The sequence below is a fragment of the Hemitrygon akajei genome, chromosome 10 (assembly GCF_048418815.1).
Source record: "Hemitrygon akajei chromosome 10, sHemAka1.3, whole genome shotgun sequence".
Taxonomy (NCBI): Eukaryota; Metazoa; Chordata; class Chondrichthyes; order Myliobatiformes; family Dasyatidae; genus Hemitrygon; species Hemitrygon akajei.
In genome coordinates this window covers 155740334-155767095 of record NC_133133.1, presented here as the reverse complement: position 1 = coordinate 155767095, position 26762 = coordinate 155740334, and the positions used below count along the sequence as shown (strand labels likewise).

The 26762-nt window shown below is 39.9% G+C and overlaps 1 protein-coding gene across 9 annotated transcripts in view; it reads left to right on the top strand.

The window, feature by feature from the left end:
• LOC140734855 (dedicator of cytokinesis protein 4-like) overlaps positions 1-26762 on the top strand; it is a 356660-nt gene that overhangs the window by 120252 nt on the left and 209646 nt on the right. For all 9 annotated transcript variants that reach the window (XM_073059457.1, XM_073059454.1, XM_073059460.1 and 6 more), the window contains exon 8: positions 14354-14505. In XM_073059457.1, the coding sequence (XP_072915558.1) occupies positions 14354-14505 (152 nt within the window). The remainder of the gene's footprint in view (positions 1-14353; positions 14506-26762) is intronic.

Sequence of the window (26762 nt, the reverse complement as noted above, 5' to 3'; positions counted from 1 at the left end):
CTGAGCGTAGGTGTTCAGCAATACGGTCTCCCAGTCTGCATCGGGTCTCATCAATATATAAAAGGCCACACTAGGAGTACCGGACGCAGTATAACACACCAGCCGACTCACAGGTGAAGTGTCGCCTCACCTGGAAGGACTGTCTGGGGCCTTGAATGGTGGTGAGGGAGGAAATCCAAGTTTGTCAGGTAGCTGCGGCAAATATCCACTCAGTTGTATTTTAAACATTGCTTCCTCATTCAGAAACATGAATCTGCCATGTCAGAATAGAAAGATACAATTACAAATGGGACATGTGAATATTCTGTTCAACCAGGGCATAAAAAGCTTATATTCTTAAATTATTTAATTCTTAAAATCATTTTTAATCTATTTTAAGTGTTATAAATAGATATCATATCCATCTTCTCAGCAGCTTTTTCAGTATTGAAACTTTTGAACCCTTGTTCTTGAGATATTTCACTGTGATAACTTTCATTGGTTATTTGTGTTGTCACTGGGCTTGGTTGCTGAAAGCACATTCAACCTATCAACAAGTGAATTGATAATTTTATCAAGTAGACCTGATCGTACAAGTTGTTCATTTTGAAAAAGTATCTCATCTAATTTGACTCCGTTTAGTAGGAATGATGATGGTTCAAATTATTGAGATCCATTTACAGAATCTGAAAAGTAAAAATGTTGTGAGACACAGTGTAGTAGGAGTAGGGCTGCCTCTAATCTATTTTTTCTGTACCTAATCAGCACAATAAATAGAACGGTTTAGTGGAAACTCTCAAAACTATTTGCAAATTAACAAAACAGGTATAGGTTTTTAGCATTTAGAATGATTTTTTTAACAGCAATTATTGAAGTCCAAATTTATCGAGCAAATCCTTTCTGATGCCATTAATTCAGGCTGAATTAATCATGTGAATGCTAGACAACCTGTGTGTAACACAGGGGAACATAAAATCATGGTGTCCTGCCCCTCACCTCATCATGGCACTTGGTGCTTAATTCAGAGAAAGTCGAATTGAGAAAATTACTTGTTTACTTACTGTGACTAATGCCATTGGCATTTAGGGCAGCAGTGAAGGTCTCCTCCATCTCTGTCTGTCCTTGGTCACACACAGGTATAGATGGACTCTACATTGCTACTTCTGTGACAATTTTTTTTTTGACTTGTTAGAGTTGTTAGCCCTCAGCTGAACTCCCAAACCCGGAGGACCAGTGGACCATTCTTAGTCTGGTTTCTACCCTTTGACCTGTTTGGCATGGGTGACCCTACCTAGAGTCACAGCAAAAGGCTCTGACTCTAGCCACAATAGCTGTCCGGGTCACGCAAGCCTCCAAATCCTACGATGATTCCTCTTAGAGGAATTGAGAGAATGGCACTCTTGATGTGGTGTACTTCGACGTGTAACCTTGCGTGCTATTTCCTTCTCTTTGCATGCATTGCTTATTTCTATCTTCAGAACATTTTGTTTATAAGAGGGTAAGACATTGGAGCATAGTTGGGCTATTTGGCCTATCGAGTCGAATGGAATGGTTACTGTACGAGGAACGTCTGGAGTTCAGGAGAATGGGGGGGGGGGTGGATCTCATAGAAACATTCTGAATGTTAAAAGGCCTGAACAGATTAGATATGGCAAAGTTACTTCCCATGATAGGGGAGTCTAGGACAAGAGGGCACGACTTCAGGATTGAACGACGAACATTCAGAACATATATGTGGAGAAATAACTTTACTCAGAGGGTGGTAAATCTGTGGAATTTGTTGCCATGAGTCGCTGTGGAGGCCAAGTCATTGGGTGCATTTAAAGCAGAGATAGATAGGTTCTTGATTAGCCAGAGCATCAAAGGGCTATGGGGAGAAGGCAGGGGAGTGGGGATGACTGGAAGAATTGGATCAGCCCATGATTGAATGGCAGAGCAGACTCAATGGGCTGAATGGCCTCCTTCTCCTATATCTTATGGTCCTATGAGTCTGCTTTACCACTTTTTATCATGGCTAATTTATTATCCATTTCAACCCCATTCTTCTGTCTTTTCTTAATAACTTTTGATACATTGAAAAATCAAGAACCAATTAAACTCAACTCTAAATATACTCAATGATTTGGCCTCCACAGCTGTACGTGGCAATGAATTCCACAGATTAACAACCTTCTCACTAACCCTCATCTCCTCATCTCTGTTCTAAATGGACATGCCTCTATTCTGAGGCTGTGCCCTCTGGTCCCTGACTTGGGTACAAAAGGAAACATCCACTCTAAATAGGCCATTCAATTACTGATGTGTTTCAATGAGATTCTCCTCCCCCTGCCCCCCAACTCCCATTCTTAACTTCATTGAGTACAGATATCAAATGTCTCTCATGTGTTAACCCTTACATTCCTGGAATCTTCCTTGTAAACATGCTCTGGACTGTCTCCAATGCCAGCATATCCTTTCTTAGATAAGGGCACAGAACTGCTCACAATACGCCATGCACAAGCTGACCAATGACTTAAAGCCTCAGTATTACATCCTTGCTCTGGAAATGAATGCAGGCAACCTGCAAGTTAACCTTGGGGAATCCTGCACGAGGATGCTCAAGTCTCTTTGCACCTCTGAGTTTTAAATATTCTCTCTGTTTAGAAAATAGTCTGTACCTTTATTCCTTCTACCAATCTGCATGGCCATACACTTCCCTACACTATATTCCATCTGCTAGTTCTTTGCCCATTCTCCTAATCTGTCAGATTCTTCTGCAGATTCCCTGCTTCTTCAGAACTTCAAAATCATTAACACACAACATGAAAAGAAGCAATTCCAACACCGACCCCTGCGGAGCACCACTAGTCACTGGCAGCCAACCAGAAAAGGCCACCTTGATTCCCAGTTTTTGCCTCCTGCCAGTCAGCCAATCTTCAATCCATGCAAGTTTCTTTCCTGTAATACCATGGGCTTTTGCCTTGCTAAGCAGCTTCATGTGCAGCACCTTGTCAAAGGCCTCCTGAAAGTCCAAGTAGATAACATCCACTGACTCTCCGTTGTTTACCTTGCCTGTTATTTTCTCAAAGAATTCCAACAGATTGGTCAGGCGAGTTTCCCCCTTGAAGAAACCAGACTGACTTTGGCCTATTTTATCATGTGCCTCTTAGTACCTTGAAACTTCATCCTGAATAATGGACTTCGAAATCTTCCCAACCACTGAAGTCAGGATAACTGGCCTATAATTTACTCTTTTCTGCCTCCCTCCCTTCTTGAAGAATGGAGTTTCATTTGCAATTTTTCCAGTCCTCCAGAACCATCCCACTATCATTCCAGAATTCAGTAATTCTTGAAAGCTCATTACTAATGCCTTCACATTAGTTTCAGCTCTTTCCTCTTTCAGAACCCCAGAGAGGCTATCTGGTCCAGGTGACTTATCTACTTTCGGACCTTTCAACTTCCCAAGCACCTTCCCCTTAGTAATAGCAACCACACTCACTTCTGTCCCCTGACACACTGAAATTTCTGGTATACGACTAATGTCTTCCACAGTGAAGACTGTTGCAAAATACTTATTAAGTTCATCTGCCACTTCTTTGTTCCCCATTACTACCTCTCCAAGATTTTTTTTCCAGTGATCCAATATCTACTTCCTCCTCTCTTTACTCTTTATATATCTGAAAAAAACATTTTTGTATTTGGGTTGTTTTTAAAATGTGCTTTATAGATAAATTTGACTTGACTTGTATCTTCTTTAATATTATTGGCTAGCTTGCCTACATATTGCATCTTTTTTCTCTTTATGGCTTTTTAGTTGCCTTCTGTTGGTTTTTAAAAGCTTTCCAATCTTCTAATTTCCCACTAATTTTGCTATAGTATATGCCCTCTCTTTTACTCTTGTGCTGTTTTCAACTTCTCTTGTTAGCCACAGTTGCCTTGTCCTGCCTTTAGAATACTTTATCTTTGGGATGTATCTTCCTTGTCCCTTCCGAATTGCCCCCAGAAACTCCCGCCATTGTTGTTCTGCCAACATCGCTGCTGGTATCTCCTTACAATCAACTTTGGCCAGCTCCTACCTCATTCCTGTGTAATTCCCTTTACTCCAGTTGAATACTGATGCATCAGCCTCTCCCCTTCAAACTGCAGGGTGAATTCTATCATATCATGGTCACTGTCTCCTGAGGGTTCCTGTGCCTTAAGCTCCCTAATCAAATCTGGTTCATTACTCAATGCCCAATCCAGAATTGCCTTTCCTCTAGTGGGCTCAACTACAAGCTACTAAAAAGTTAAAAGCTATCTTGTAGGCATTCTATGAAATCCCTCTTGGGATCTCTCAGCAACTTGGCTTTCCCAATCTACCTGCATATTCTGTTTTTGCATTACTGATATTAACTATTTCATTCATACATGTATACTTACTGTATTTCAGTTTTTTCCCTATATTCATCATGTATTGCATTGTCCTACTGCCACAAAGTTAACAAATTTCATGACATATGCAGGTGATATTAAACCTGATTCTGATTTTGAAATCTCCTGTGACTATCCTAACACTGCCTTTTCTGTCTCTCGTTGTAATTTGTATCCCACATCTTGGCTATTATTCAGAGGCCTGTATTTAACTCCCATTAGGGTCTTCTTACCATCGCAGATTCTTAACTCTACCCACAAGGGTATACATCTTATAATCCTATATTACCACTTTCTGTAGATTTGATTTCATCTTTTTACCAATAGACTACTCCACCCCTTATGCCTATCAGCCTGTCCTTTTGATACAATGTTGTATTCTTAGATTTTAAGCTCCCAGCCATGATCTTCTTTCAGCCACGGCTCAGTGATGCCCACAACATTGTACCTGCCAATCCCTAACTGCGCTACAAGACTATCTACTTTATTCCATATGCTGCATGCATTCAAAAAGCAACCCTCAGTCCTTTTCGATTTTTGCCCAATGTTGCACTTCAACTCATCCCACTAACTGCAATTTTTCCCCATCATTTACTTGTCATTTCTCACAGTCTTCCTACACACTGCATCAACTTGTATACCAACTGCCCTAACCTCAGCCCAATCACCATGGGTCCCACCCCCCTTGCATAATTAGTTTAAAGCCTCCCCAATATCTCTGTCAAAGCCGCCTGCAAAGATGTCGTTTTCCTTCACACTTCTGATAAATCTTGTCCATTGTCTTTTGGCCTGTTAATTTATTAGGAGTTTTCCATTAGGGGTCCTTCATGTAATACCCAACTCCTGTAAAATGAAAATGTCTTCATCTTTTCACTATCCCACTGTTCTGTTTTTATTGTCCGTTTCTTCAATACAATGCATCTAGATTCTTGCCTTAATTTAAAAATTCCTAATAGTGTTGTTTCTTTCCTGATCCACAGTCTTTACCTGTTGGTGTCAGAGCTCCACTGTTTGTATTTTAAAACTTTGTAAATCTTAATGTTTTTAGTCTGCCTTGCAGGCACAGATTTCAGCTACGTTGCAAGTTGTTGTCGTGGTGAAATAATTAGTTTTGTGCATGCAACATACACAAAATGCTGGAGCAACTCGGTAGTGCTGACAGCATCTATGGAAAAAGGTACAGGTGACATTTCAGGCCGAGACCCTTCAGCAGGACTAGAGGAAAAAAAGATGAGGAGCAGATTTACCGGGAGGGGGGGAGAGAAACTCAAGGTGATAGGTGAAACTGGGAGGGGGAGAGGTAAAGAGCTGCGAAGTTGATTGGTGAAAGAGATACAGGGCTAGAGAAGGGGGAATATAATAGGAGAGGACAGAAGGCTGTGGAAGAAAGAAAAGTTGGGAGGAGCACCAGGAACACCAGAGGGAGGTGATGGGCAGGCAAGGAGATAAGGTGAGAGAGGGAATGGGGAATGGTGAAGGTTGGGGGGGGGGGGGCCATTACCGGAAGTTCGAGAAGTCGATGTTCACACCATCAGGTTGGAGGCTGCTCAGACAGAATATAAGGTGTTGTTCCTCCTACCTGAGTGTGGCCTCACTGCGACAGTAGAGGAGGCGGCCAGTGATTGACATACCGGAATGGGAAGTGGAACTAAAATGGGTGGCCACTGGGAGATCCCTCTTCTGGCGGACGGAGTGCAGGTGCTCGGAGAAACAGTCTCCCAGTCTACGTCAGATCTCACCGATATACAGGAGGCCACAGCGGACACAGTATATGTCGCCTCACCTACAAGGACTTTTTTGAGGCCCTGAATTGTAGTGAGGGAGGTGGTGTATGGACAAGTGTAGCTCTTGTTCCGCTTGTTTTGTGCATTCGTATCTCCATAGATAGTGAAGTCTGAGTTCTATCAAAACCGGATGGGTGGCTGCTGTGTGTACAGCACATGAAGGTTGATTTAGAAAATTTTATTTTGCTCCTCTATCTGTTAAAAAAAAAACAACCTTTCTTTATCTGTTCAGCATTAGGAGGTTATTGTTCATTTGATACCTTCAAACAGGTTTGAAATGGTAAAAAGGTCAGAAAGGAATTGTAATTAACTCCCCACTGACATCTTTTTTCATTGAATGCAATGTCTGGTGCTTGACTCGGTGGGGTAGGGTGTGCAGGGCGTGTAAGTGGTTCAGGTTGGAAGTGCCATTAGACAAGAGGCTGCTTTACCTCTATAATTAATACCCTTGAGAAGTAAGTAAACCGGCCTGGTTTCTGGAGTGTTTTGTAATCATGGACATTCATGCTATTGTGCTTGTATTTCTAAATTTGGAAACAAAAGTTGCTGTGCATGGGAACTGGTGGTGAGTAACGTTGGCTGTGTTGACCATAACCATGTCTATGGGCAACACATGTATTTAGTAGAAAGTTAAAGCACTCACTTTAATCTCTGCCCTTCACTTTCAAACTTAAGGTTGAGAAAGTGTCCAGTTTGCTTCCTATTCTATCTTATGTCAATGAAGCATGTAGCTTCTCGGGGAACAAATCGTGCATCCTACTCAGACCTACACTATTCATATTGCTGGCGTGGAGGATCTCTAAATTTGTGCAGCTTTTAGCCAGATTAGCAGCATTAAGGGGGTTAACTGAAATGTGGATTGATTAACATAGGACAATTCAGTGTATCAAGATCGGGTTGAATGCATGATCGGCAGGAAAGTAAAACGTTACAGGAATCACTGGCTCAGTGAGACTGCAGCAGTTGCCTGGGGCTGCTTTTCCACATAGCTTGAACCATTTTCTCTGCTATTATGGCATCGCAGCATCTTGGTTGGTGACTGCACCTGCTGGTTTGACAATGCTGTAAAGCGATGAATGCAATATGTAGTTATGTGAGCTGGCAGTTGAGTGAGCGAGCACTTCTCCCACAGGCTGGTGGCACATTTGGGCATCACGATGTGGTCTTCCCTACCTTGGAGACTCCAAATGCGGACTAACAGTGTTGAGGTGTTTACTGGTGGTCTTAACACACCTTAACGTGGATATACCCCCAGTAAATCAAAAGAAGAAACTGAAAAGGCGGAGGTATCTGCATCATCTTTGGTCATGGGTGAAGTTCTTGAAGATGGGACGCTGGCTGAAACTGTGTGCCATGATGCTGCTGCAAGCAAGTTTTTAATTGTACCTGTAGATGGCTTTGTTGCCAAGTTTGCAGATGATACGAAGATTGGTGGAGGGGCGGGTAGTGTTGAGGAAATGGATAGGATGCAGAGAGACTGAGTCACATTCGGAGAAGGGGCAAGAAAGTGGGAAAAGGAATACAATGTTGGAAAATGCATGGTCGTGCACTTTAGTAGTAGAAATCACTGTGCAATTTTCTAAACAGGGAGATGCAAAGGGACTCGGAAGTCCTTGTGCAGAGCACCCTGAAGGTTAACTTGCAGGTCGAGTCGGTGGTGAGGAGGGGCAAGGTCCATTATTAAGGACCTCCGGCACCCAGGACATGCCCTTTTCTCACTGTTACCATCAGGTAGGAGGTACAGAAGCCTGAAGGCACACACACAGTGATTCAGGAACAGCTTCTTCCCTTCTGCCATCTGATTCCTAAATGGACATTGAACCCTTGGGCACTACCTCACTTTTTTAATATGCAGTATTTCTGTTTTTTTGCATGTTTATTTAATCTATTCAACATACGTATACTGTAATTGATTTGCTTGTTATTATTTATCACATTTTTTCTCTTCTATATTATGTATTGCATTGAACTACTGTTGCTAAGTTAACAAATTTCACATCACATGCCGGTGATAATAAACCTGATTCTGATTCTGTTAGCATTCATTTCAAGAGTTCTAGAATACAAGAGCAAGGATGAGATGCTGAGGCGCTGGTGAGGCCTCACCTTGAGTATTGTGAACAGTTTTGGGCCCCTCATCTTAGAAAAGATGTGCTGGCATTGGAGAGGGTCCAGAGGAGGTTCACAAGGATGATTCCAGGAATGAAAGGGTTATCATACAAGGAGCGTTTGATGTCTCTAGGCCTGTACTCGCTAGAGTTCAGAAGGACGAGTGGGGCATCTCATTAAAACCATTCAAATGTTGAAAGGCTTTGACAGGGTGGATGTAGAAAGGATGTTTCCCATGTTGGGAGAGTCTAGGACAAAAGGGCACAGCCTCAGGATGAAGGGGTGCCCTTTCAATACAGAGATGCAGAGGAATTTCTTTAGCCAAAGGGTGGTGAATGTGTGGAACTTGTTGCCACAGGCAGCTGTGGAGGCCAGGTCATTGGGTGTGCTTAAGGTGGAGATTGATAGGTTCTTGATTGGACATGGCATCAAAGGTTACAGGTAGAAGGCTGGGAATTGGGATTGAGGAGGAGATTAAAAAAAAATCAGCCATGATTGAATGGTGGAGCAGACTCGATGAGCCAGATGGCTAATTCTGCTCCTATGTCTTATGGTCTAAATCACTGTACTTGTGCACTTGGTATTAGTGTACTTGACCTACTGCTCTAATGCTGTACTGTTAATTAAGAAGGGCAACAAAGACAAGCCAGGGAACTATAGGCTGGTGAACCTAAAATCAGTGGTGGGATTCTGAGGAACTGGATCTACCAGTGTTTGATAGATAAGGATTGATAAGGGATAGACAGCACTATCTTGTCCATGGGAGATCATGTCTCACAAATCAGTGGATTTTTTTGGAAGAAGTAATCAAGGAGATTAATTAGGTCAAGGCAGTGGACATTGTCTATATGAGGCTTAGCAATGGATTTGGCCTAGGTCCTGCATGGAAGATTGCATGCAGACCTAGCAAAGTGAATACGTAATTGACTTGATGGTTGGAACCAGAGTTTGATGGTGGAAGATTGATTCTTTTTGGATTAGAAGGCTGCGATGAGTGGTGGCCACATGGATTTGTACTGGGTCCATTGTTTGTCATGTAAACCATTTGGGTGAGAGTGTACAACCCTCTTGTCCACACCTATCACCCCACCAGCCTCCACATCCAGCATCATCGTGGCTATCCCTCAAGGTTGAGGATGATGGTCTTCGTTCCGTTGATCTTTCACAGAGTGAAGACGCCTGTGTGTGCATTTGTTTAACGTATACTTGATGTTGCACTCCTTGAAGCACAATACTTCACAAATCAACCAACTGATTCCAGTGGCATGGAAACCACGACGATTGGAGCTGATGGATTTGTTGCAGCCTTCGTCCGCCTTCACAGCTGTTGAGTTGGAAGTAACTTCGTCCGCCTGTTCCACCGTTGAAGTCTTGGTTGGATTGTTCTTTGTCAGGGACCTCACCCTCAACCTTACCGCCGTGGGTGACCCTACCAGGAGCATAGCTCCAGACGGCATCACTCTCGGGATCTCAGGACCACACAAGCTTCTCCACCACAACAAGGTGACAATCCATGGAGAAGACGTCCAGCATATAATTCTCAAGATCCCATCACCAATCTTTCCCTCTCCACCCCTGCCCCCCACTTTCTGGTTTCCATGGGGATCGCTCCCCACGGGACTCCCTTGTCAATTCATCCTTCCCCATTGATCTCCCTCATGGCACTCATCCTTGCAAGCGGAACAAGTGCTACACCTGCTCCTACACCCCCCCCCCCCCCACTACCATTTAGGGCCCCAAGCAGTCCTGCCGGGTGAGGTGATACTTCACCTCTGAGTCTGTTGGGGTCATCTATTCTATCTAGAGTTCCCGGTGTGGTTGTCTGTACACTGGTGATACCTGATGCAGATTGGGAGACTGCTTTAAGCACTTAACGCTTCTGTTCGCCAGAAAATGCGGGATTTCCCAGTGGCCACCCATTTGAATTCCACTTCCCACTACCATTCCGACACGTCAGTCCATGCCCCCTCTTCTGTCGCGATGAGGCCAGACTCCTGTTGGAGGAACAACACCTTGTATTCCATCTGCGTAGCTTCAGACCTGATAGCATGAACATCGATTTCTCAAACTTCCAGTAATTGCCCCCCTTCATCATTCCCCATTCCCATTTTCCTTTCTCACCTTATCTCCTCCCCCTTTTCTTTTCTCCATGTTCTTCTGCCCTCTCCTATCAGATTCCCCCCTCCTTCAGCCCTGTTTCTCTTCCACCTTCTAACTCTGACCCCTCAACATTTTTCTTCAGTCCTGATGAAGGGCCTCGGCAAGAAACTTTGATGGTACTCTTTTCCGTTGATGCTGTCTGGCCTGCTTAGTTCCTCCAGCACTTTGTGTGTGTGTTGCTATTCAGAGCATGTTTGAAGAGGTTAAATTATAATAAGTAGTGTGAGGTAGAAATCCTAATAGTGGCATAGAAAGAAATGAAGTGCAACCAGTTGGAGTTCCAGTTGTGTTTTCCAGCAAGCATAATGTTATTGCTGTATTTTTTATTTTCTTAGTGAGAAATGTGCTCCAGCAAATTGTAATGACACACTTGTAGGAGAATTACCTGACATTGTTGACAAGTTGTGGATGGTGCATTCCACATAACATCTCACCCTGTCAAGATCTAATTCTTCTACAAGCCCACTATCTCTGCTGCCTCATATTTAAAAGCTTCCTCCACAGTTATCACTTGAATCAATTACTCTATGCCAACACCTCATTTCTTTCACTATCTCGTTTTCCCCTCGCAAATTGCCTCGGGATACTTTGAAGATGTTTTCTGTAACCAATAAAATTTATTTCGACCTTTGTTTCCACAGCAGAGATAATGACAGCATAAACTCTAAAGTTAGACTCTCTTTTCCTCTTGCAGTTAATTTACACCAATGTTGCCTGGAGAGTTGATTAGCAAATGCCAAGGCATGCACAAGATTAAATCAGAAGGGAAGTAACCAATGATTAATCTAGTGGTCCTGTCAATATATGATTTATTGCTGAATTGTATGCAAGCCTTTGTGTATTAATTTATTAATGGGTTGCAGTTAAAAAAATGCAAGTTGTAGTATTTGCTTTATTTGAGATTTTTAAGGTTCTTTTATCCCTTGGGGGTAAAAGCCATTCAATGATTAAACAAATATATGGAAGTAAATTTTGTTTCATAATCATAGATGTATATATTTAAAAAAAACTTCTTTTAAAAATAAAAAGCACATAATAAATGGAATGAAGAAAAAAATGAGCATTTTGCTATACAGCTTTCATTTATTTTATAACTGAGGCTGCAATTGGCATCTTTTGGAAGATACAATAATATTCTACAGGGATATTGTAGTTGTCAATTTAACTTAGTGTTATGGATATTTATATATCTTATTTTTCAGTTCAAATCATTATTTGATTTCAAAGCATTTATTATTTTCAGAATATTAATGGAAGTCTTTGTATTTGTAGTGATGTAATTAATTTATTATGGTAACTTATTAAGAGAATTTGTAATATGCTAATACTCCACACCCCATGATGACTAACGTTATCTTACAAAACTGTAACCATGATCCCACTTTACTACATAAATGCAACAAATCTACGTTAATTAGTTTTGTAGTATTGGACCTACAATCATTACATTCTTCTCTACAGGGAAGTGGTGGAGATTAACAAGTTAATATTAACTGCAAGGTGGCAGAAGTTCTAACAGGTTTTGTAATGGCTAATTAGTGTTAATCATGTCATGAATGTTCATTAATTTTGTCATTTATCAAAATAACGTCAGTTCCATGTGATTGATATTGGCCAAGAAGTAAGCAGTAAGACAACTCAGAACGGTTTTTCTCAAAACTGTGATTTCAAGCATTCAGACTTAGAGATGCCAGAAATAGCTGGGAGTGAAAATGAACTATGAAGAATTTGAAGGTATCATCTTGAATGTTACAATGAAAATGAAGATTTAGAGGATGCAGCTGTCAAAGGCATTGTATGAAGACAGACCATTATCTGATTAGGTGTCTGCATTGATTTTGTTCATTTATAGTTGATCAAAAGAACACAGCAGATGAATTCCTCCAATAACTCTTAGGAACTAATACAGTTTTATAGTACTGCAGAGATATTGGTTGTTTTCTGATTTGTTCTCTATTTAAATACATAATTTGTAACTTAGTCAGATGGGTTAGTCTTTATTATGCATTTTTAAACTATATCCGTGAATCTTAGGGTAATTGGGGCAGTTGTTTAATGGCGCCAAAATGTACAGGTCTTGATGTGTTCCAATTAACCAGAATCCACTGTAATCTAATGTATTACTTTTTTTGAGTCTGTCTGATGTTTAGCACCTAAAATATTCTCTTATTAAGCTTGTATATGAAATAAGAAGATATTGACAATAAAGACAATAACTGCAGTCCAGCAAAGAATGTTAAGACAATTCAGAACTGCTTTGCTCACTGTACTTTTAAGCATTAAGGCTCGGAAATGCTGTAAACAGCCAGGAGTAAAATAAATGATTTTACTACTTCAACAAGTTTGGAACTATGAAGAATTTGAAGATATCAACAATCACCTGGAATGTTAGAATGAAAATGAAGATCTGCAGGCTTCATTGTATGAAGGCAGTCTCTGGGCATTATCCTCTCTTGGTGTTTGCACTGATTTTGTTCATTAACGGTCAATCATAAGAACACGGCAGCATACAGTGGATGAATTCCTCCATCAATAACCAGTACACAGTTTTACAGTACTGTAGTGGTAGTGTTCTAAAATTTGTTCTGTACTTCATTTAAATACATCATTTGTTGCTCAGTTATATGATAATTTGTCTTTTTAAAAAATAAAACCTTTATAACTATTGCCATGAAACTTTTGTTAATTGGGGTGGGTGCTTAATTGGGCCAAAATGAGCTGGCCCTGATGGGTCCCAGTTAACTGGAATTCATTGTATAGGGTGAGAATTTAATAGTTTAAGTAACTTTATAATGATAAAGATTATAGAGGCATAGAGCTCTACAGCAGGGAAACAAGCCCCTCATCCCATCTAGTCTGTGCTGAAATATTATCATCCCAAGTCCCATCGACCTACACCTGGATCATAACCCTCCAAACCCCTCTCATCCATTTACTTGTCCAAATGTCTCTTAAATATTGAAATCAATCTGGCATCAACCATTTCGTTGGCAGTTCATTCCACATGCACATTATCCTCTGAGTGAAGAAGTTCCCCTTCACGTTCCCCTTAAACATTTTCCATTTCATCTTTAACCCACGACCTTTAGTTCTGGTGTCACCCAACCTCAGTGGAGTTGGGGGGAAGCCTTCTTTCTATACCCTTCATAATTTTGTAAACCTCTTAAATCTCCCCTCATTCTTCTATTCTCTAGAGAATAAAGTTCGAACCTTTTCAACATTTTCATGTAACTCAGGTCTTCAAGTCCTGACAACATCCTTGTTATCATTAATGAAACATCAAACAACCTCTATTGCGCAGAATGGGAACAATTTCATCTGATTCTAGAATATTGGAAGTTGTTATTGGACTTTGCCAGCATGTCAAATTTTTAAATTATTACTGATTTCTTCTGTGTTTCCCTTAATAGAAGGTTTATTCCATTTTTCTCCGAATTTGATACTGATTTATCGTGTTCCTCCATCTGTTCCTTTCTCTTTGATCGTAAGTCTCATCGTTCAAGAGAACAGGTGTTTCTGTTCTTTACCAGGGTTTGCCATTGACCATGCTGTAAGTGTCATAAAACATTTACTCCCACAAACTGTGATGGAACGGGATCCTAACTTAAGTTCACTGGTACATGTTGTGACATATCACACACCAGCATTTTCGAACTATTAATACATGTTAAAAATGCTATGTGAATCAGTGCAGTGTATGTTATTAATATTGTGAAAATCAAGTATTATATCTCAAAGTTGAAGCTTTGCATCTACGCCACCAGATTAGGTTCACAGTGATCTGGAGTTCTGATTTACGGGGAAACTATAGGTTTGAATGTATGTCTTTCCAAGGACAATAGAACCACATTCTTTTTGTTATATATTGTACAGCTGTAGGTGGGATTGACAGTTTTCTAATCTTGGGTTTTGTGTTTTTTAATTACTTACAGATGGAGCACAGACATCGAAAGAAGGATACCCCCATTCCAACAAGCACTCACCACCTCTTTCTTCAAATGAAAAGTTTGATGTGTGCTAATTTAGGGGAAGAACTTGAGGTCTTCTTTTCGATTTATGACAGCCGAGAGAATCAGCCCATCAGGTGATCTTATGTGGATTGGGTTTAGAAACAACAGTTGACTCTTGTATGTGATTGCAATAGATCTTGTACACTGTAAACCTGCTGTTTTGTCTGCTATTGATTTAACAGGCAGATTTCAGCAAAGGTTCTGTGAGGGGTATGACTCATTCAAACACTACCATTGAATGCCTGAAAAATGTTTGGTTTATCAGCTTTTCTTATCTACTTGCTCTAATTTCAGAGTGGAATGCAGTCTGAAACCAAGACATGGGGCACTAAAAAAAAACTATCATGAACAATGGCATTTGATTAATACATCTGAAAATCAGTTTGTCAAAAAGTATCCTAACCAATGATTATCTCCTCATATGAGAGCCTTGTTTTTTTTAACTTACCAGAAATTTGAAAAGGCTGCACAAAATTTTTAGTTGTAATGTGGTGCAATTATCAGTTTAATTATAAATTTTAAACAAAATCAGGTGTTTATGAGTGTTTTTGGACCCAGATGATTCTGCTTTATTGTAGGATCCACTTTAAGGTTTTGCTAACTTGTAATTCACAGTAAAGACTGATTTATACTTGTGCGTCGTATCTACGTTGTAGATGTCGCGTACCCTACACCGTACCTACACTGTACCCTACACAGTAGGGTGACATGTACCTCTCCAGAAAAGTTACTCATGTGTCGTAGCGACGCAGACCGCAACAGCTGTGATTGGTCTGCTTGGTAGCATCACATTTCCTCCTACGCATTTCCGGTTGCTTCTTCTCCGCCATGTCTGTACACCGATGCGAAATAGATGAACCAAATCGTCAAATCTACCTGCCGACATGCAAAAATTTTGGAAATGCATTTCTTCGTCCATGTCTCTCACAGTGGCATAGAAACCCCACCGCCAACTAGCGTTTTGGCGCACACAGACGCCTGCTTGCTACAGGGTAGAGCTACGCAGAAGTGAAAATCACGGTTATGGCGTAGGCTGCGGCATAGCCCGTACGCACGAGTATAGATCAGCCTTAACTCGATGGTAATTACTGCAGTGGAGAAAGTGACCAGTTCTTTAGACAATGGGGCATCCAATGCAGTGTTGTTGTAAGTTGTGGAAGCCTGACTTGTGCTGAGTGCAATTTATGAATGGAGTCCACTTCAGAGAGGCCTCCATCTCTGGAGCAATAAAATAATACAGTTTAATCTAGGCTTTTTAATAGTTTGTTTATTAATTTTGTTAATTCTATCAAATTTCAGAATTTTACTCATATAAAATGTCTTTTTCCTTAGATAAAAAGCCATAACCAAATGTATATCTTCCTTTTCTAAAGCTTTGATTTGCAACAGCCCCAAAAATGACTTGGCATCTTCTGAGTAATTTGAATCCAAAGGATGTCCAATAATGGCTGTTCTTATTCATATGGGAGTAGAGGACAAGTGATGATTCATCTCAAAAATATCAACTGGAAATCCATTGAGGTCTAACTATGAAGTAAATAATTTGGTGTGGTTATGTGGTTTAATAACAATTTTTCCTCATCATGTGTGAAATTAAAAGCCTTTCGTGCAGAAATCCTTAGAGCAAATTCTTAGTTAAAGTGGACTTTTAATTTATTCTGTTATTTTGGTGGTGATTTTCGTAATGCTTCATTAAATAGGATAAAGGCATTCCTGCCTTCAGAAAGCTGATTATCTAGCAGTATAATAGCATAGAATTAGACTAATTATCGGCCTGTAGTTGTCTAACATAGAAAAGTTTGGGGAGGGTTGTGAGGTTTGAAGTTTGGTTGCATAATACAAAGAAAGTGCTGCCAATCTACAGAGCAGCGTCTGTTTGGAAGATCAATACTTCATTACCATGAAACAAGGACAATGGGTCCATGCCTAACTGTGCTCGTGCATGTTGATGGCTACTGTTTCTAGATATTGCAAGTTTCTGATTTACAATCCCATACTGACGGTCAGATCTTGGCAATTGCCTCTGTCTTACATTTGCATCAAACAGCACCTGTTTGATAGCGTCGCATAGAACTGGTTTCCACAGTCAAATAGATATTGTTTAATGAAGTTTTCCAGGCTGTGGAATAGATTCCTGACTAATTTCAGAGCATGAACCATAACACACAATTAAGCAGTCCTGAAATTAAGGAATGTAGTTTGCGCCATACCACTTAGAGCAACTGTTGCCCTGGGATTAGTGGTAATAAAAAAGATAGGTTGTTTCTCCCAACTGCATCCTAGTGGTTTTGTTTTTAATACATTGCATGTTTAAATTAGGCTCCTGAATAACTGCACTGACCACCCAGACTGCGGAGTGTTGTAATGCTGTTTTAATTAAATGTGAATGTTCTTGACAAGCAATCACCAGATTTTAATATTTCAGCTCAATTTTGATACTGTTTTAATCTTGCTTTCCAATAGCCTTGATTGTAGTTTATGAGGGTTATGGGCGTCATCGGATAAAGCTGTTGTAAAAAGCTTTCGACTTCAATTTAGCTGAACATTATTGTACACTCCGAAGGTGGCCAAACACAATTGATGCAGTTTTATCACTGATAGGGCAACACATCATTTGGAGTTTCTCATGTGCCTTTTTAAACATGATCTGTAAGTGACATCTTGAAGATGGTGTTTTTCTTAAATACTTGTTTGCCGGAATTCTATCCTTAAACTTCAGACAAGCTCTCATTATGGCCTGGAAACTGAATTGGGACTCTTCTATAACCTAATAAATCATGGTGAATTGCTACTTTGCAAGATTCCAATAATCTGAGTGCCTTACGTTCTTCTGCAGATTGAGTTACTAGTGGTTATTAGTCCATATATCAGCCTTAACACTGTTGGGCCTGTAATATACTCTTACTGCATCCTTTGAATCTGCTGTCATCACTGATCTCCTTCAGTGGAGTTCTTGACATTTCCATACTTGCAATGTACTGCTTGTTTCAACCATGCTTCCCCTCCTGTGTTAATTTTGCCCCAAAATTTCCATGTTTCTAATATTTTTTGATGCTTTCTTTAACCATCCACACTAACCATAAATCTGCTGGGAATTACATCATCTTCAGGTCTGGGCTTTGTGCACGTCCTTCGATATAACCATTTAAACATTGAAACCAAAGCTTTAACTTTACCTGAAAACTTGCGCAGCTCCAATTTTCTCATTTAAGATGCTCGGTAGGTGTTCCTGCGATTGTTTTTTTTTTAACTAGATTAAAGATCCACTAGAAACAGAAGTTTTGTTGCTGACTAGCACAGAAGCAAGGATAAGGTAATGGGTAATACAAAACAATATTTCAATGGAAATCTTAGCTTACATCACTCATCACGATGTTTTGCCTCCACTCCTTTACTTTCTTTTGAGCAGGCAAATGTCAGAAATACCCAGCAGATTAGTTAGCATCGGCAGAAAGAGAGGCAGAATTAACCTTGCAGATCTTGACATTGCTCTACAAGTGGATGAAGGGAGCAAAAGTTGCAGAGAAGGGGGAGTGGTCATTTCCCTTCCCTGAAGCTAACTTCTCCCAGTTCTGATCAAAGGTCTTGACTTGGAACATTGTCTGTTTATTTCTTAACTGCCAACTGACCTGTTAAATAACTGAAATATTTTCTGTTTTTGTTTTAGATTTGCAACAACAGTTTTTATTTGCTTTTCCATTACTGTTTCCTCAGGAAGTTTGGTCAGTTTACATGCCACAAGGTCATTAATTGATTATTCAATGGAATATGTTTGGGAATATGAATTTAACCAATCGGCAAATCTTTTAGCCTAAGAGCATGGGTAGATGCAAAGATACAATATCAGGTGCAGTTGTGCATTTTGCCACAGAGGGGTGGTATTTCAGAGAACTACATAATGGGGTGTAGTTATGTTTGTTGGTGATGTATTTAGCCTTCTCATATAAGTTTGTATCCAGGAGGACTTGTATACATTTCATTCTGTATTCCACCAGATGTTCTCTCTCACACACCTGATACCATGTCATTGGAGATGAAAGAGTGAAGAATGAACTAGAAATGTCACAAGTTCTTATATTCAGATTGAACGTGCTTTGTGGAATTTCTACTTCATTCTCCACTCTTTCATTTTGCAAAGTAGTTTTCTTGCTTAAACCTGAAATCTACTCAGTTCCCTAATGACAGTTTTAAATGATCAGAGATCCTAGATAGCTGTGAAGTGTTTTCAACAGCTCTACAGAAAAGCCTAAAAACCCAGCATGAAATGTCGCATCTTAGCAATGTGCTCCATCTAGTGGGCCAGCTCAGAAATGTGGTCCAGTGAGCAAGTGATAGAAGAATATAGTGGATTCACCCGGTGAACTGAGGGACAACAGGGCCATTACATTTTGGCCCAATTAAGTGGCTGCCTCAATTAGCCAAAGTTTCATGGCAATAGTTAAAAGAGTATTAAAAAAGACAAACTGTTACAAACTATATATTTAAATAAAATGTATAACAAATTAAAACACTACCTATAGTACTATAAAACTGTAGAAGTTCCTAAGTTATCGACAGAGGAATTAACCCAGCATACGCAATGAACAAAATCAGTGCGGATACCTAGTGCAGATAATGGACTACCTTCATACATTACTATTGATGATTACATTCTCCAGATCTTCCTGTTCATTGTAACATTCAAGATGATTGTCGATACCTTCAAATTCTTCATAGTTCCTAACTTGTTGAAGTATGAAATTCTTTAATTTTCGCTCCCAGCTACTTCTGGTATTTCTGAATCTGAATGTTTGAAACCACAGTGAACAAAATAATTCTGAATTGTCTTGCTGCTTATTTCTCACTAGCTATCATGGACAAAAATCATTGATTCTTGAACACAATGCACGCAACTGAAGTTATTTAAAAATTGTTTGTTCTAAGCACGGCCAGACAATATTGTGCAACTAACCTTAGTTAGAACCTGTTTGGCAACAGTCTTGTGTCCCAATTAAGCAGCATAGGGAAGAGAATTCGGGCAATTTTCTCGATTAGTTTTTGTTCTTTAAGAGTCGTCCCATGTAAGTGTCTGCTGTGGTTGACTGGCAACCACTGTATTAGCAGAAGCCAATTCTTCAGATGCATTTTCATTCCTATTATTGCACAGGTTTTCATATAAATTCTTATTTATTCATTTATGGGATGTGGGCATCACCAGCTATGCCAGCATTTATTGCCCATCCCTAGTTGCCCTTGAGAAGGTGGTGATGAGCTGCCTTCTTGAACTGCTGCAGTCCCTGGGGTGGAGGTACACCCACAGAGCTGTTAGAGAGGGAGTTCCATGATTTTGACCCCACAACAATGAAGGGACAGTGATATATTTCCAAGTCAGGATGCTGAGTTCTTGGAGGGGATTTCCAAGTGGTGGTGTTCCCAGGTAACTGCTGTTCTTGTCTTTCTAGATGGTAGTGGCCGTGGGTCTGGAAGATGCTTCCTTAGGAGCTTTGGTGTGTTGTTGCAGTGCATCTTGTAGATAGCACACACTGTGACAACTGGTTGTTCGATGGTTGAGGGAATTGGATGCTTGTGGAAGGGGTACCAATCAAGTGGGCTGCCTTGTACTGCATAGTGCCAAGCTTCTTGAGTGTTGATGGATCTGTACTCATCCAGGCGAGTGGAGTGTATTCCATTACACTCCTGAGCTGATCCAAGTAAGAATAGGAAGAATTTTTGTTTGCCTGAATGTGTAAGCCATAGATGCTTTTTTTTAAAAATCATCCAATTAACAACGTAAACTTTTAAATGCCAGGAAGAAAGTTTAGCACCTTCTCAAGTCTGGCAAGTATCTCAACAAAAAGTAAATATGAAACATTTCAACTATCATCATTTTCTCTGATACAGTGTAAACTGAAAATTTCAAAGAAAGTTAAATTGGATACCGTGACCAAATATTTTTATGGAATGGTTGGGCCCAAGAGGCACCTAATGTGACTCTAGTAAATCAGGTTCACCAGCTATAGTCACATGCAGAAGCTAGTTGATGGAAGCCAATTGAAGTATCAGCCACACACAGTTAATTCACTGAACTGGAGCCCAAATTAGTTGCATAAAAGGCACCAAATCATGTTATTCCTCTTGGTTATCATCTACTTGGTTTTAATAGTGATATAAAGTACTTTTTCCGGGGGAGTGGATTTTGGAAGGCTAAGGCTCAAAAATGAAATTATCCCATGAAATATGTATTTGGATATTTGCCATTTCTAAAACAAAAATTTTGAATCTTGTATTTTTATTTTCAGTAGTCCACTGACTGAATATCTACAAAAACTGACTGAAAACCCAATTTATAGAAGCTTGAATTCTGCTAACATGCTGTACTTTCATGTAATCAGCCATCTGCTGTGTTTTAGCCCAGTTCTGCCATATGTCTCTGACCACTCTGTATGCCATGTGATCGTCCACATGTAGCATGTCTTTTCTGATTACAGTTCTTCAGGAAAAAGTCAATTTCGTAGATCTAACAAAAATCATTGTTTTAAAATTATTGCTTTGAATCAGGACTCTGATTTAGTTTAGCAAATATACTGTTCAGATTTATGAAAGCAGGAATTGAGATTAGTTACTTCTGGGAAATATTCTACTGCATAATTGACCTAATTTGCATAGAAACTTTGATCATATTAGCATAATGCATTCATTTTCTAAATATTTGCACATCAAGCTTCTTGGGGATTTAATTAGGATTTTTTTTAGATAGACGAGCTCATTTTTTACAATAAGATCACAAGCTAAATATAAATAACAAGGCCCAATTCAGATCTTGCATTGTCAAAGAAGATAATGATCAGGATGGTTAGTGGATTCATGAAACTTAGAGAAGAAAATGAGATGAGGAAAAATATGACAAAAGGAGTTTATTGCAGAGGGGACTAAAATCTAAATTGTCTTTGCATGGCATAAGTTTGAAGAGTGCCAAAAAGTAAGCTACCTTGATTTTCATATTCACAATGGTTGTACGCAGTTAATAGTGTAATGGCGTTCTGAGTAGAAAAAAATAAATCTCAAAGCAACAATGTCATTCTCAGATTTCAAACGATCACTGTGCAGGTCTAAGTTAGAACAATGTGACAATTCAAAAACGAAGTAAAGGCAATAGTATCCCTTGATGTTCTGATCATGGTGAGAAAATAATCCAGGTATTCCGTATATAATGCAGTAAAATTATTGGGTCATTCTATCATAGAACCATAGAACATTACAGCACAGAAACAGGCCTTTTGGCCCTTCTTGGCTGTGCTGAACCATTTTTCTGCCTAGTCCCACTGACCTGCACCTAGACCATATCCCTCCAAACCCCTCTCATCCATATACCTGTCCATGTTTTTCTTAAATGTTAGAAGTATCCTCGGGTCCCTCCAATTATTGCTGGCATTTGCCGTCAGACAGTATTAACAATAGGAGAACTGTCGATCAGCTGCTTCCTTTCCCATGTTTGATTTGATGCCATGAGACTTTGTAGGGTCTGAGTCAAAGTTGTGGACTCAACCACATAACACTGCACTATCCCCTTTGGTGGGTCTGTCCTGCCAGTGGATCAGATATAGCCAGGAATGATAGTGTGTTATCTACAAGATACAGTTCTGTAAGTGTAACAATATCAGGCTGTTTTGACCCAAATTATCAGTGATTCACGACAAGGACTTTGCAATGTTAATTGGACTGGGAATGACTATTTCATGTCGCGATTTGATACCCAGGTGATCTTTCGACTGAGCAAAAAACAAACTGCTGGTGGAACTCGATGTCTGTGGTGTGGGAAGGAAAGGAAATGTTGACATCTTGGGTTGAGACCCTGCATCTCAATCCTTATGTAGCAACAATTCCTTTGCTTCCACAGATGCTGCTCTACCTGCTGTGTTCCTCCAACAGCTTGCTTTAACTCCAGATTCCAGCATCTGCAGAATTTTGTGTCTCCGTGGGAAGTAGTGAGGTCATTATCAGCGAACACTTGTGACGAGGAAAGGTGAGAGTGGAGAGTGGAGCAATAAACTGTGATTTGTATCTCTGAAAATGGTTAAAAAAATGTTAGTATCTGGATATGATGGATTACAGTGAAACACTTTTGTCAGCACTACCTACCCATCCACCTATCTTCATATCATCTCCAGACTTTGCCACTAAGCCATCAATTCCACTATCTACATCATTGACAAACAATGTGAAAAGTAGCAGTCCCAATACTTGACCCCCCCTGTGGAACACCACTAGTCACTGGCAGCCAACCCAGAAAAGGCCCCCCTTATTCCCACTCACTGCCTCTTGCCTGACAGCCATTGCGCTAAACATGCCAGTATATTTCCTGTAACGCCATAGGAGTTTATCTTCTTAAGCACCCTCATGTGAGGCACCTTATCAAATGCTTTCTGAAAACTTAAGTAAATGAGATCCATTGTCTCTTCTCTGTCCATCTTGCTTGTCAAAACCTTAATCACTGCAGTTCACAACACTTTGACCACTTTGCTCTGCAGTGGACTTATTTTGTTCTAATTGTGTTCTTTGTTGCAAAAAGTGTGTAGTTTTTAAATCTACCGAGTGAATGATGCTTATATGATCCTGTGTGTCTGCTGTAAATATGTTTCTCCTTGAACCTGTGTACACATTATTTGTGTATGTGACTTTGAGAAACAGCTAACATTTTGGGCCTGGGACCTTTAAATCAGAACTTCTTCAGTCCCTTCCCTCAGCTGCTGTTAGACCACTGAACTTTCCAGCATTTTATGTTTTTATTTCGGATACCTAGTTTTTAAAAAAAATGTTGGTTAAAGCAGGAAATTTTGTTTGTTTTTGCAAATTTGGGCAAAATACTGATTATGGGGAGAATATTGATTCTGATTTCTCAAGCAAATATGATTCAAATGTAACATTCAGTGGTCTGATTTAAATGTGAATACTTGTCATGCTTGAACTGCTTTCTGCTTATGCTTGGGGCCATGCTGAGTGGACAAATGTGACCATAATGTTGGTTTACAGAGAAGTTCTGTATCCTGTCGAGCCATTATTGTGAATGAAACCAGTGGCCTTTTCCAGGTTGTTGTTGGCTCTGAGCAGGAATATCTTTCTTTTGCAATCTGGAAAATGCCCTTTGCATTAAGTCTGATAGTGCAAAGTAAAATGTTTTGATGAGATGACATCGGCATTCAGCGGGCCAGCTGTTTATTACTAATGAGACTTCCACTCTGACTTTGTTACTAGAATTTATAAAAATGTTGTGACTTGAAACACTGTCAATGTAAATATAATGATGCTCCAACTTGTTTCAAAGTGAAGGTTGTGGTACATTTATAATGTTAGATTAAAATGAATTATTGGAAGAAGACTAATTTTATCTAAGTGACCTACAAAGATTTAAATAAGCAAGAAAACAGAAATCAGGCAGTACTGGCAGATTGTACTGTCTTTAGGATATTCTGGAACAGCTCACTAAGACACTTCAGACATCAACTTCCAAACTCACATCCTCTACCAACTGTAGAAGGTCAGGGCAGCAAAAGCATAAGCATAACACCACCTGGAAGTTGCCCTCAAGCCACACACCATTTTGACTTCAGAATCAGAATCAGATTTATTGTCAGACTTGATTGTTGTTTTGTAGCAGCAGAACAGTGCAACGACACAAAGACATTATTAATTAAGAAACAAATAATGCAACAGAAAGGAGTAATGGGGTAGTGTTCATGGCTCTGAAAAATATATTGCCGTTCTGTCACTGTTCAATCTTACTTCTGGAACTTTGCCTAAGAGCACCTCCAGAACGGCAGTGGTTTTGAATTGGGTTTAATATCACCGGCAGATGTCTTCATTGGAGTTTGGCAGCAGTGCATTACAATACCTAGTAATAAAAACTATAAATTACAATAATTTAATTTACAAGTTTTTTGTTTGGTGCAAACTAAATTCCATATACTGTGCACTTTTTTTTCCCTTCAGTGATTTATTGTCTCTTTTGCAGTAACGTGCTTTTGTTCTGGCTTTCTGAGTGTAGCTAGTTCTGTGGACCATTCTGGGTCAGAATATGCGTAAATGTGAGGGGGACATTAGTCCGTATAAACACTCATCATTGAGCATTGCAGTTATATTTCCCCAAGTACGAAAATCAAAGTCTCAACTTATTCAACTGTCAGTAACTTACATTAATCATACAAAGCTAAAAAGTAATCTGCAATGTGAGATGATTGTCAAACTTTGAGTCCAATACTGATGCATTAAAGACAATTGAAAGAAACAAATGCAGAGAATATCAGTGTTTTCTTTAATTAAAGCAATCAAAAATTGCAACAAAACTTATGAAAATTTACCCTTGTTCCTACAGCATTTGCAAATCTGGTATTCAAAGGTGCCTCTGAGGAAGCTACAGTGCCTATAAAAAGTATTCCCCCCCCCCCCCCCCACCCATAAGTTTCTTGTTTTTTTGTTTTACAACATTGATCAGTGGACTTAATTTGGCTTTGACACTGATCAACAGAAAAAAGACGCATGTGAAAGTGAAAACAGATCTCTACAGATCCGTCAGACCTAATCCTAAGGTCCAAGGGGGAACACACCCCCAACAACCCTAGGCGCACCCTGATTAACCCTGGCACACCCCCACAAACCCAATGACTTTTGCAACAAGGAGCCAGATCCATTAAAGGCAAGTGTTGGACTTGGTTAATGAAGGCGTGGGCCAGATTAAAGTGGCAGGGTTACGTGACACTGAATCTCAAGTGACGACATCAACAAGCACAAGAGGGATGATTCGTCAACTGCCCACATTTTTAATATACAGTTTTTCTGTTTTGCATGTTTTTTAATCCATTCAATATGCATATTTATTATTATTTTCTCTGCCAGATTATGTATTGCATTGAAATACTGCTGCTAAGTCAACAAATTTCACGTCACATGCCAGTCATAATAAACCTGATTCTGACAAATTGATCTAAATTAATTACAAGTATAAAACACGATTGCACAATTACTCACTCCCTTCAAGTCAGTGTTTCGTAGATGCACCTTTGGCAGCAATTACAGCCTTGAACCTAAATGGATAGGTGTCTACCAGCTTTGCACATCTGAACATCGCAATTCTTCCCCATTCTTCTTTACAAAACTGCTCAAGCTCTGTCAGATTGCATGGGGATCGTGCGTGAACAGTCCTTTTCACATCCAGCTAGAAGTCCTCATTAGATTGAGGTCTGGACTCTGACTTGCCAATTCAGGACCTTAACTTTGTTGTTCTTAAGCTATTCCTTTACAGCTTTGGTCATTGTCTTGTTGGAAAACAAATCTTTTCCAAGTCACATCAGGTTTTCCTTCAGGATTTTCATTAGAAATGGGGATGGTACCGGAGGATTGGCATATTGCTCATGTGGTTCCATTGTTTAAAAAGGGTTCTAAGAGTAAACCTAGCAATTATAGGCCTGTCAGTTTGACGCCAATGGTGGATAAATTAATGGAAAGTATTCTTCGAGATGGTATATATAATTATCTGGATAGACAGGGTCTGATTAGGAACAGTCAACATGGATTTGCGCATCGAAAGTCATGTTTGACAAATCTTATTGAATTTTTTTGAAGAGGTTACGAGGAAATTTGACGAGGGTAAAGCAGTGGATGTTGTCTATATGGACTTAAGTAAGGCCTTTGACAAGGTTCCGCACGGAAGGTTAGTTAGGAAGGTTCACTCATTAGGTATTAATATTGAAGTAGTAAAATGGATTCAACAAGTGGCTGGATGGGAGATGCCAGAGAGTAGTGGTGGGTAACTGTTTGTCATGTGGGAGGCCAGTGACTAGTGGTGTGCCTCAGGGATCTCTACTGGGTCCAATGTTGTTTGTCATATACATTAATGATCTGGATGATGGGGTGGTAAATTGGATTAGTAAGTATGCAGATGATACTAAGGTAGGTTGCATTGTGGATAATGAAGTAGGTTTTCAAAGCTTGCAGAGAGAGTTAGGCCAGTTAGAAGAGTGGGCTGAGTGATGGCAGATGGAGTTTAATGCTGATAAGTGTGAGGTGCTACATTTTGGTAGGAATAATTCAAATAGGACATACATGGTAAATTGTAGGGCATTGAAGAATGCCATTGAAAAACAGAGTGATCTAGGAATAATGGTGCATAGTTCCCTGAAGGTGGAATCTCATGTGGATAGGGTGGTGAAGAAAGCTTTTGGTATGCTGGCCTTTATAAATCAGAGCATTGAGTATAGGAGTTGGGATGTAATGTTAAGATTGTACAAGGCATTGGTAAGGCTGAATTTGGAGTATTGTGTGCAGTTCTGGTCACCGAATTACAGGAAAGATGTCAACA